This window comes from Cibotium barometz, chromosome 1 (assembly GCF_041138505.1).
Source record: "Cibotium barometz isolate CiBa-2024 chromosome 1, ASM4113850v1, whole genome shotgun sequence".
NCBI classification, from domain to species: Eukaryota; Viridiplantae; Streptophyta; class Polypodiopsida; order Cyatheales; family Cibotiaceae; genus Cibotium; species Cibotium barometz.
In genome coordinates this window covers 36177606-36190392 of record NC_141046.1, presented here as the reverse complement: position 1 = coordinate 36190392, position 12787 = coordinate 36177606, and the positions used below count along the sequence as shown (strand labels likewise).

At 47.1% G+C, this 12787-nt stretch overlaps 1 protein-coding gene across 2 annotated transcripts in view; it reads left to right on the top strand.

Annotated features, from left to right (window-relative positions):
* The window catches only part of LOC147641938 (uncharacterized), a 60317-nt gene that overhangs the window by 25099 nt on the left and 22431 nt on the right, over positions 1–12787 (top strand). Inside the window, exons 5-7 of one of the 2 annotated variants that reach the window (XM_086801365.1) lie at positions 97–162; positions 3592–3704; positions 3854–3919. In XM_086801365.1, coding sequence (XP_086657491.1) covers positions 97–162; positions 3592–3704; positions 3854–3919 — 245 coding nt within the window. Of the gene's footprint in view, positions 1–96; positions 163–3591; positions 3705–3853; positions 3949–12787 lie in introns of both variants that reach the window. The other variant, XM_086801372.1, reaches the window with a different exon arrangement.

Genomic DNA, 12787 nt, shown 5'->3' with positions numbered 1-12787 from the left:
GTGACTTATTGGAGGATGTTTCTGCTAACCATCCTCTGAGCAAAAAATCGAGCCATGATGGTTTTTAAACATTTTATTTTGTCAATGTAATCCCAGGTGAAGCTCTTTATACTTTCACAATCTTAACGACTCGCTCTTCCAAGGCATTGGAGTGGCTTCATGGTGAGGAGATTGCTCCTGAGTATCTTTTAAGCATATAGTATTTCAAGTTACCGTGAGCTCTTTTTTCTTTTCAGAAAAGAGACTTCTATTAAGTAATATAAAATCATATACAGGGAGATCTCAAACCAAAAGGTAGGGAGATCTCAACCAATCGGGGGCACTATGCTGCCATAAAAGCCCTGTAGGAGTGGAGGAGAAGAAAATACCATGGTTCCACTCTCTCATAAATGCAGCTCTAGAAGATCCCTGTATACGGGCCCATGTGGCCGAAAGAGTATGAATGATGTCACTCAATATACTGCAGACACACTGGGTGTCAGTGCACATACCTTGCACATTAGCAGCAGTCCTAGCCCACCTTAGTACGAGCCCAGTGAGTGCGAGTATCGCCCGCGGGCTGATCCTCGCCCACTCTGGTTGTTGACTATCATGCCTGAGGTTAACAGCATCCCACCCGCGTGCTGGTTGGCAGCCTCCCAACGTTTTACCGTCTGGTCGCCCTTCACCCACCACTTCCCATTTCGTGCCTGTCGTTTGACATGGCCCGCTGATGTGGCACCTCGGGTTGGCTGCAAGTGGGGCATCACAGCTTCACACCACCTCCCCGCGCCGACGGATCGGGCCCCTCTCACCTAACCACGCCACTGCTTATTGCCCCCCACATACATGGCCGCACTTATCCTCGCATCTTATCGCCTATCCCCTTCTGCGCTTATCAAGCCAGCTCATCCCTTGTTGCTCGCCCCTCCACCTCCGTGCGCACCCCCACTTTCTTCGCCCTGACTGTTCACCTACGGCCGTTATCCAGAGGTGCCCCCCCCCCCCCCCTCCCCCTCCCCCTCCCCCTCCTCCCCCTGGCGGGCAGGCCAAAATGTTTCTTGGCCTATCACCCCTCTACATCCCTTATCACCTCCTCCAACTGCCTGTTCCTATCACTTACACCTGTTTCCCTGTTTCCTTCTTATCTTCCACCATTCCCTCACTGCACAAGACAACTTTGTCATTACAACAGCCGAGCCCCAGCTTCCTTTCTGTAACTCCTCTATGGCAGAACTTGAGTTCACCACCAGCAGTCTTCTATCGCCATATGTGTTCCCTTGTATGTAGCTACTTCAGTAATGGCCATGGACAACATGGTGTGAATGCTCCTTTGTGGGATCTCGGGTGCTAGCCGATGGGCTGATGGCGGGCTCTCCAACTTATTCATCAACAGCCTCTCACTGGATGATCTAAAAGGATGACAGCCTCTGTATGTGGCTATTCACATGTTCACTTGGCACGAAGATTGCATCGGCAGCATTCCTGTTGTGGACATCATTGGCAAGGGTTAGACTTGCCCTTGGTGCATAGGTAGAAGATGGCTTGGTAACACGATTACTCAAGCATGAATCCACCTTCTCTTGCTCACGTAGTTGATGATGGCTTTACACCCCCCCCCCCCCCCCCCCCCCTCTTGGATTGTGGTAGTTCATGGTTATACACATGTATGGGAGTTATGTGCTAGTTTTCATATTTGTTCACCGGGACGGTGAACTCTTAATACCCAGGGCACCTATAGAAGGATAGGTTGCCCGTGGTATGCACATGTGAAATCACGACGTGTGTGAGTTATCCCACATAAGGGATTGTAATGCCTACAGGCTTTTTGTATAGAAGTAGATTTTCACAATGTTGAAGGCAATCGATAGAATTCAGTCTCTTGTTCATGGGCATTCAGCTTAGCTAGATGCTGCATTCCCCTTCCCTCTTTCTCTCCATCTACCTTCTCATGCTTCATTGTCTTCCCTTCCATCTACTTTTTCCTCTTTATCCCCATTTTCTTTCTCTCTCCCATCTACTTACAATCCTACTCTGTAAAGTTTCAGTTCTGTAAACACCCCTACTCAACCAAGAGAACCATAAATCTCTCACCAACCCGTCCATCCTACTTGCAATCCTTCTCTGTAAAGTTTCAGTTCCGTAAACAACCCTACTCAACCAATAGAACCATCAATCTCTCACCAACCTGTCCATGTAGATCTCAATTCCAATGCAACAAATTCTTACTTCCGCATCCGTGGTGGTCAAAAAATGCCAAGTTTCTCATGCTTGGACAGACCCAGGGAGTTCCCACTCTTAGGCCTCACTGGGAGGCGTATGACATTACACCCCCGATTCAGGAGATTCTTGCAGAGACAAGAGGAGCCAGATTTCCTACTTCTTCTGGCTTCTTCTACATGGTGGCTTGCCCACCAACCAATGGAGATCCATTTTTGGCGTGGGTCCCTCTTGTCCTAGATGCCCAGCTCCATTCAAGACAGTGTATCATTGCTTATAGCAGATTGAGGTGTGATCCTATTTATAATACTTGGTGTGCTATTGCATGGATGACTCAGCCTGGCCGCCCACGGCTTCTTTTTGAGGGAGTGATGCAGACCCTGTTATTCTTGTCCGTCCGCAGGGGCATAGCCCAGAGATGTTTGCTTCAGGATATCCCTCAGTTACGATACACACCACCTCCGCTGAGTATTGGATAGTTCATCTTCCGTTCTCATTCTCCTTGGCGATCTAACCACCAATGGAATAGTGTCTATATATCACGGTGAGGCATATCTGGAAGATCAGATGCTCAGAGCCTTCCGGGGTATTCAGGAGTGATGGAAACTCAGAGGCATATCTGGAAGATCAGATGCTCAGAGGCCTTCGGGGGTATTCAGGAGTGATGGAAACTTGAACCCTCCCCAGCAGGATTGCTAGAATTTAGCGGGCCTGTAGCTAAACTAAATGCCCATGAATAAGATGAAGAAATGAGACTGTTTTCTATAGATTGCCTTCAACTTTGGGAAAATCCCCTTTTATACAAAAATCCCATAGGCATTACAATCACTTCATGTGGGATATCTCACACACACACCGTGATTTCACATGTGCATACTACGGGCAACCTATCCCTCTACACAGCAGCAGTGCTGGTGGTAGACTGATCAGTTGGCTGAAGAAGGGGTAGCACGGGCCAGAGGTCATTGCCTGCCCAACAAATGGGTGACAGGTAGAGAGGGCTGAAGAGTGCGACCACCTGAACCAGGGAAGGAAAGTGATGGGCTGGGATAAGGAGCTACAATCTAAGGCCTTTTACACATGTACCTGCCCATCCTGTGTGTGTCAGAAATGACGATGGGTGGGGAGTTGGCGGGCTTGGACAGGCAATATTGCCCATCCATCTACAAGTTTCATCGCCCATCATTTACATGTGTGTAAAAGCCCTGAATGGTTGATAGGATTCCCTCTTGTAAATTTTGGGCTGTCTGAAAAGAAGTTAGCAAGTGAAGCACTAGGATTTGACCTGATAGATCATAGCACTCTCCATGTGTCTCAATATAAAGTAAGAATTTTTCTCAAGTTAGGATTTCAACAAGCGTGACAGTTGCAGTCATGGCATGGTGGATGCAGATAGGATGCCAGTCATACTAGGAAGCAAGGAAGCTGTTGATGATTGGTTGAATGATGATATTTCAATGCCATCTCTTCAGAGTGTTATGCAGCCTTATGAGTCCCAAGATATGGTAATAGTTCCTTAATGTGTTGTGTTGTTTGATTCTATGTTTTGGCACATAGATGTCTGTGAATTACTGTAATTATTTTACATCAGATAAAATAGAAGCAAAAGTCTTTTCCATGACTGATACATCATCAATTCCTGTCATTTCTTCAGGTTTGGTACCCTGTGAACCCTGCAATGGGCAAGACATCATTTGATGGACCCGAATGCATCAAACAGGCAAGCTATTCAAATGTTTTTTCCAGCAGGTTTGTGTTGAATGGTGCCCTATGTGTCCCCTTGTCATCTGTAACCATGGTGTGAAGTGGCACAGGGATCAAGCTGGACCATGGTACATACTGATGATTTCAATTGAATGTTTGCATGATAGGAACTCAAAGGTATGGGAAATGGTGAATAAAACTTGGAAACAGATAAATGGCACACCAGTAAGGGAGGTACAAGCTAGGGAAAAGAAAGGAGTAGAGAAAGAGGCTTAAGGAAGGGATTTAAGAGGAAATGGAAGAAAGAGGGAAGGGAGAGAAAGGTTGAGGAGAAGAGGAATAGAAAAATGTGATATTTGATTGCATCTTGTTCTTACTACCTCACGTGTGAGAGAGAGAGAGAGAGAGAGAGAGAGAGAGAGAGAGAGAGAGTTAGTTATACTAAACGTCTTCAAAAGAACCAATGGGTCTATGAGACCAAAAGTGATACAATAGTGTCCATGTAATCTCATCATGGTACAAAACAAAACAAAGACTTGAGCTATGGACTGGGAATGTCAAATCTGAGCCATGTGATACAAAATGGGATCATTCATCATACAGCCTATGGAGCTAGGCCCCCGGTAGAAGGAGGGGGCCATCAAGGATATCAAGCATGGGGGTAGCTTGTAGAAGGCTTTGTAGATCCGCTCGGTGTGGGAAGGTGGTTCTGTGCCTTGTAGCCTCTCCAAGATCGCCTCAAGATGGGGCTGATTTTTATTTTGCAGGTGAGGTCCAGGAAGTCTGGGATGTTGGGCTCGCTGTAGTGCCGTGGCTTGATCTAGAGTCACGCCAGAGTGGGGTCTGACAGGAGATTGGGCACTTGAGAATGTGTGGCTTGATGAGGTTGTGGATATGTCATCCATGGCTGGCGTGGCATTCTCTCGTAGTCGGAAGAACTGAATGATGGTTGCCTGGGGCGGGGTCCACTGAAAAGCCTCCACTGGCCTCCAAGTCAGGGCAGGCGCTAAGCCAATCCAAAATCCACACGACTTGTCCTAGTTGATCTGTGCTCTGGATGCTCGGAAAAAGATCTCCATCACCTTGGTGAATCTCTGGAGATTCCCCTCATCTCTTGATAGGTATGCAACGAGTGGGGTCTGGCAAGAGGTTGGGCACTTGAGAATGTGTGGCTCAATGAGGCTGTGGATATGTCATCCATGGCTGGTGTGGCATCCTCTCGTAGTCGGAAGAACTGAGTGATGGTTGCTTGGGGCTGGGGTCCACTCGGGATCCACTGAAAAGGCTCCACTGGCCTCCAGGTCAAGGCAGGTGCTAAGCCAACCCAAAATCCACACGACTTGTCCTAGTTGATCTGCACTCGGGATGCTTGGCAGAAGATATCCATCACCTCGGTGAATCTCTAGAGATTCCCCTCATCTCCTGATAGGTATGCTGTTGCGTCATTGGGCAAACTTTGAATCGAGCAGCGCCTCCTGCGCGTGGTATGGGAAGATGCAACCCCTAGAGCCTTGTCTCTTGGGCGACGAGAAAACTGCTCATGGCCCTGGCTACAAACAAAAATAGATAAGGTGCCAGTGGACAGTCCTGTCGGACAGAGCAAGAAAGCGGAAATTTGTTGCCTCTGGCTCCTTGAATGAGAACTTGGCTGTAAGAAGCCAAATAAAGCCCAAAAACACCTCGGGCCTATGCCTCGAGAAATCCCATCTATGCCTTGAGAAATCCCATCTGGCACATCGTCCTCTCCAGAAATCTCCAATCCATGCTATCATAAGCTTTCTCAAAATTCAGAAGGAGAACTATAAGATCATGTTGCTTCAACCTAGCCGAAGTGGTCACCTCCCAAAAAGTGAGTATGTTGTCTAGTATGCTCTGATCCTGGACGAAGCCCATCTGTGTGCCATGAATCAAATCGGGGAGGAAAGGCTGCAGGTGCGGGCTGATGGCTTTGGCTAGGATTTTGAAACCCTAGGAGGGTGATGGGCCTCCATTGTCTCCAATTTGTCACCACCCTTCTTGGGAATCAAATGAATCAATCCCTCTGACAGCCTCTCTGGCATGGAGCCCGTGGTCATAGTCTCATTGAAGGCAGCTTTGAAGCCGCCTTCCATGAGATCCCAATGCTGAAGAAATAAAGTAATCGGAGGCCCATCTTGTCCTTGGCATTTGCCCCTGGGGAGTGCTGTTAGAGCCTTCACAAGCTCCTCTGAAGTAAAGAGCGTTAACAAGAAAGTCCAGAGAGCGAGGGGAACCACATCTCGTGTGCCGCCAGACTCGCTCATGCACGTCCACCACTTGAGGATAGGGGGGCACCCGTGAGAAGAGAATGGAAGAAATCTGTGGCAATGGCTCTCATTTGGGGGGATCCACAACTATGGATCCATCCTGGCCTCGCAATGCGGATACCATCTCTCCGCCTGTGTGGGCTAGAAATCTCTAGTGACCCTGTCGCCTACCTGGGTCCAAAAGGAGGCTCTAGCATGGTATATGTACTCCACCCTCCGCTCCTCGGTGGAACAACTAAGCTTTGTATGGGCTGCAGCCAATTGGGTCTCAATCCATGGGCTATCCTGGGTACTCCCTTGAAGCTGCTGCAAGGATGCTAGGCTTCGACGTATGCTGCTCTCTTGCTCTCGGAAGTTAGCTAGTGTGCTCTATGTGGCCTCTTGTAATAAACTGCTGATCTCTCCAAGGCCTGTGTCCAACCAGTGTGAAAATTCAGACTCCCCCAAATCTCCTCTACACTGTTGCAAATCTCAGAATTCTGAACGAGGCTATCTGGGATCTGAGTGCTTAAATGCTTGTCCGGGTCATCCAGTGATAGAGTGATGGGTGCATGATCGGAGAAAGTAGTGCCTGCCACAATATCAATCATGCCACCCCGTCCACAAACCCACTTATCCACATAAAACCGGTCTAGTCTAGAAAGATTGGGGCCTATACTTCTCCTGTCGACGGATAGCAAAAAACGTAGACTCCTGGGGCTGCGTTTGAACTCCGTTAAATGCCAAGGGTCCTGTCCCCTCACAGCTAGAATCTACTCCTCCCAGGCCGAGTACTCTGTGCTTGAAACTGAAACCACGCCACCTCCAAGTTGATCGTCTGTTGACTCTTAATGTGCTAAAATCACCACCCATGCACCAAAAATCCGCTTGTGGGAGGGACTGACAAACTGTACTTCAGAAAATGGCTCTAGTCTTCAAACCTCCAAGAGGACTCCATGGCAGCCGCTTTGTCATCCTCGTTGTCCCTTGCCTTTCTTTCTCAGAAGCAGGTCTACATCGTGCAAACAACAGCTTTCATAAGCTATGGCATGTCCTTGATTTAGGACAGGGCCAATGCAACTTCTAGATGCATCACACTCCACACAGAAAGGTTTCTGTGAGTTTGGAATGACTAACACAAGCCCACTAATAATGACATCCTTGAGGCGAATGAAAGCATCTTCTCATCAACTGTTCATTCGAAGACTACCTTCTTCTTAGTGAGCTCATGCAATGGCGAAGCAATCCATGCCCTGTATTATGAGCATAAACCCAAAAAGCTTCGTACTTCATGTACGGAAGATAGTTCTGGCCAATTCCAAATGGCTTCAATCTTTGTAGGATCCATCTTGACGTCGTTCTTTGATACAATATGCCCCAAATAGTGAATCTTGGAAAGGAAAAATTCACTCTTTTTCTTGTGGTTACGAAGCTCTTCAAAAACAATGGCCAAATGTTGGCAGTGTTCCTGCTCATTCTTGGAAAATAGCAAGATATCATCAAAAAACACACGTATGAATTTCCGATGCTCACAGAAAATGCGATCCATCATTCTATTGAATGTGTCCGGGGCATCCGTGAGACCAAAAGTCATAACCGAAAACTCATATAGCCCAAATAACGTCCTGAATGCCATTTTGTGTACATCCTGTGGTGCCACACGCAATGTGGGTGAAACATGCAGACCCATCAAGTTTATCGAGGATATCATCTATGCGCGGGATTGGGAACCGGTTCTTGATAGTAAGCCTATTTAAAGCCCGGTAATCCACACACATACGAAAGGAACCATGCTTCTTCTGCACTAGCAAGACCGGTGTGAGCAATATGGCAAAGAGCTTGGCTGAACCAAACCTTGGTCCAAAAGCTCCGTCACCTTTCATAATCTCCTCTTGTTGTGCTCCGCTTACCCTATATGCAGGTCCATTTGGTGGGGAGCTACCCGGCACCAAAACAATGCGATGATCCTCGGGTCTCTAAGGAGGTAGTTGTGCTGGTAATGCATCTACAAAGCAATCCTTGTATGCATTAAAAAATTTCAGCCTTTCACTTGTGAGAGTATCCACACACACATCATTACATTCAACCTTATCACGAACAAAGACCAAGTATGCAGAAACACTCTTCTTCATTGCTTTATGAACTTGGATATGAGATACAACTAGGATGGAGTCTTCCTCGTGGCTAGGCATCTATAACATACATGCGGCCTTTATGCATAAGAGTAATCCTGTTGGTTCTATACTCCTTACATGGCTCTGTGCGGTGATGCCATGGTTTCCCAAGCAATACATCACATCCATTGAGTGGTGCAACCAAAAAGTTCTCATGATTGAGGTAACCTTGGATATGTATGCACAACTTCCCAATGATCGGGTTTACCTGCACTTCTTTACCCACAAATGCGGCCTCCGCTTCTATTTGGACTCCCATGTTCCCTATTTCAATACCCAAAGCGGCCGCCATTTCCACAGAAATGAAATTATCCGTGGCACAATCATCAAACATAAAGAGAGCGGGTTGATCTTTGAGCTGTCCCCACGCTTTACATACCACTCTCTCTTTGTTGTCATGCTTTGTATTCCCTTGTACGTCAGGAACGACATGCACGTTTACCTTTGGTTGCTTCTCATTTTCCTTCTTCTTACATTGCAAGTGTCACCATTTGGCTCCCTGAACAACAGGGTATCCTTAAATAAATGCAAAGATGGACTCTCATTGGATCTTTCTATGCATTTGGACACCAGTTTGAGTGGTGAATCACCCTCGGGATGTCCAATGTTTGGGCTTTGCTGATATGATCAGTAGCTCTTCTGGTAGTGCTAGTGTGACTAGTAGTCTTGGAGGTGTGACCAATATGACTGGGAACACTGGTGCTTGGGGTCATCTAGTATGACTAGATCCATGGGTGAGATACATGGCTTGAGAACGGGGGATTTCCAATGTATATTTGCGTATGCATTTCATTTTGTGTATGTGGAGATAAAAGATTTATTAGATACATGACTTGTTTTCGTTTCTTGCATGCTTGCTTATGTTTGGTCTCGTAGTGTTGGGGATGCCCAGAACTACTGGCTACGAGGCTGTATGGATGCCTTTGCTTATTGATTAGCGATTGGCTTTTTTGTAGACGCCAAAACTGGCCATCGAAAGTCTCAATCCATGTTTAGGACTTAGTTAAATTTTATAAGGTGGAGTGTCCACACCCACATTAAAAATGGGTGTGAACACCCCAATGGGCACCCAAACCCATAAGTTCTAAGGAAGCACTCTAATCATTAGTGGAATCCAATATCATTTACGTGGGATTTGAACACATTAAAATAAAAGGCATCGATGGCCATGTGTGTGACTCCTGGAGCCTTCGCATGCCTGCTCTGTGCGGTGCCTCTGCCTGCTCTGTGCGCGCTGCCCACCTGCGCGCCTCTGCCTGCTGTGTGCGTAGGCAGTTGCCTGTCTGCTGTGCGGCGCCTTTGTCTCTCTATGCGTAGGGAGCTGCCCCCTTTTTCCCACCCACCCTTGCTCAGGCCCCCAAGGCAGCAACTAGGGGGAAACATATCTCAATCCTAGGAGGGAGAACAGGATGGTGAAACAATCTTTCACACCCCCGCGAAGGCACCAAATGCCTACCGCAGAAGACTGAGGGAAGGGATCATGTCCCTTGGCTCTTGAAGGCTTGCGAAGATGGCCTGACGAGATGAGGCACTTTATGAGGAGATACAACTGCACATAAGGACAGAGATAAGCACCATGCGACAGGAGCTTGAAAAGGAATGGACTGAGCAGATGCATGCCCAAAAGAAAGTGATATATGAAACGCTGAAGGAAGATATATATGCCCAATTGAAGGGAGAAATGCAAGCCCAAGTACGGGTTGAGATGGAATTAGCCCAAGCCTTGATGCACACGGAAATGAAAAAGAGATGCAGAAATGGAAGGATGACATGCTCCGGGAGATTGGCACAACGGTTGCATCATACGAACCTTGAAGACATGTATGGCTGACCGCGAAAAAGAAATTACAGAAATGCAACACACTTTGGAATCATATAAGGCAAAAGTGGCTACATGTGAGAAGGAAATGCATTCATGGGCTGAAATTGCTAGTGCCACAAAGAAACAAATTGAGGAAGTCAGCCCATGTGTCACCAATTGGCCGACCATTTGGTCCATCTCCAGTTTTCGCGTCTCGTTCACTTGAGGCCAGGCCAGTGTCTAATGTGAAGAGGCCAATATTTTGCTGACATGGACGGGAGCCAGACTGGTGCCACCCGTGTGTTAGCAGGATGGTGTCGTATGGACGGGAGCCAGACTGGTATGACCTGGACTGTGTTCGACCCATGGGATTGTCACGCCATGGAAGAGCCAGTATTCGTGCCGTGTCTTTGCTATGGGACTGTCACACCATAGGGAGGCTCGTGCCTGGAACTGTGTCTTACCTATGGGGCTGTCACTCCATAGGAAGACCAGGTTTTTATGTTTTACGTCGTGCCAGTTTTGTGCCGACAGATATTTTGTACTTGTTCCATGAACGGGAGATATGTCCATGTTACTTTTTGCACATGCACACATGTATTGCATGTTTGAAACTGTTTTCGCATGACATGTATTTTTGTGTTTGCCTGTTTGACGTGTTACTTACTGAGCGGGGACCATAGTCACCAGGGAACGGGAACGGATATGGGAACGAGGGGCCAATCCGGAACGGGAACGGGACCCCTTGCAATCCGGAACGGGATCCGGAACGACACGTTATCGTATTTCAATACACATGAGTAGACAAATATACAATTAAAAGCAGGCAAAAAGAGACAAATATACAAATGAAAGTAGACAAAAAGAGACAAGAATTTGATAGCAAACTCAATGACCTTGTTCATAATCAGAAGTACAATAGCTTGTACAATGTACAGCCACATAGTGAAAGCTAGATAGCTAAGAACAAAGAAACCTAAAGTCCTAGGTCATATCAAATAGGTGTAAAGATGTCAGCTAGATCATCCATAGATGCATCATGCATTGATGCAGGTGGAGGTGGAGGTGGAGGTGGAGGGTCGTCATCATCCGACTCAGACTGTGGCTCCATATCTATGAAGCTCTCATGGTCAAAGTCACCACTAGCAACCTGGGCTAATAGTCGCAAGGTGGCTGACACATACACAAGGTCATTTGTTCTGGTAGTGAGTAGCCGATTTCTCTTCTTCGAGGCAACATGGCTAAAAACACTCCATAGTTGCTCAATTGGAGAAGAACTTGCATTCTGACTGAGAATGCGCATTGCAAGCCGTTGTAGCTCTGGAGTACCCGATCCGTAGTTCTCCCACCAAAGAGCACCTCCCATAAGTGTCCTATCTTGCTGGGCATCTGCTGAACCAAAATTACCTGTCTTTGCTCTGTACTTTCCCAAATCAATTCTAATCTTGCTTCTCATCGTAGCATCAGGCACCAATCTAGCAAGGATTTTGTCCCAGCCATTTGTGACTTCTTCATCCGATTCCTGGCCTTTGCCTTGAAACTCTGGATCAATCACAAATGCAGCTGCATGCATTGGTGAGTGATATCGGTCCCACCTTGCTTGACACAAACTTTGAAGTTCTGCCTTCTTTGTTGTGTCGGGCTCCAAAGAAAGGATACGCTCCACCATCTTGTCCATGCCCTCATAAACTTTGCCAATGCAAGGTTTTTTCCCATCCACCATACGCAGCATGTAGATAATGGGCTTCGTAATGTTGACAACATGCTCAATCTTCACCCACAAAGGAGCATCCATGATGTGGGTGTAACAAGTTGTTCCTTGTGTGCTACAGGCAGTGGGCCACGTGCTCCACTCATCACTCACTACAAGTTGCTTGAGAATGTTATGGAGTGCAACTAGCCTCTCTAGCATAATAAAATTATATGCAAAACGAGTTTCCGAATATTTTTTAAGATCCAAGTTTGGGGATCTTTTCCTAAACTCGGAGAGGCTAAATGTGTGCCGAGTGATGAATGAAACTATGTCTTTTCCCTTTGCTATGCATGGTGCTACCCATGAAAGACCATCAATGTCTTTCAGAAGATTATTCAAGCCATGTGCAATGCATGGAGTGAATGTGATGTGTGGATACCTTGCCAAAAGAAGGTCGCCTGCAGCTCGATTTGAGGCCTCCCCATCACCAATGACCTGGATCACATCTTGAGGACCCACTTGCTCAATTGCCTTTGCCCATTCCTCCACGATGACGTCGGCATACTTGCCCGTTGGAGAGGCATCATGGGAAGACACAAAAAATGTGTTCCCTCGAGAGTATGCGATGATGCCATGGATGGAGCGAGATTGGCTATCACTCCATCCATCACTAATGATGGAGACACCGTTGCGTTGCCACCCTTCCTTGACGTTTTGCATGGCTTGCTCAACAGCTTCCTTTTCCTTTGCCAAAAGCGTGGTTCGAAGGCTCTCCGAAGAAGGGGGAGTGTAGGTTGGTCCAAATTTAGCAATGAGACGAACCATTTCCCGAAAATAAGGGGACCTTGCCACATTGAAAGCGATGTGGTCATGGTAGAAGAACCTTGCAATAGCTGCATCCACGGCTTCTCGTTTGCGTGGATTCCAAGAACCCGCAAGAGTTCTTTGCGTG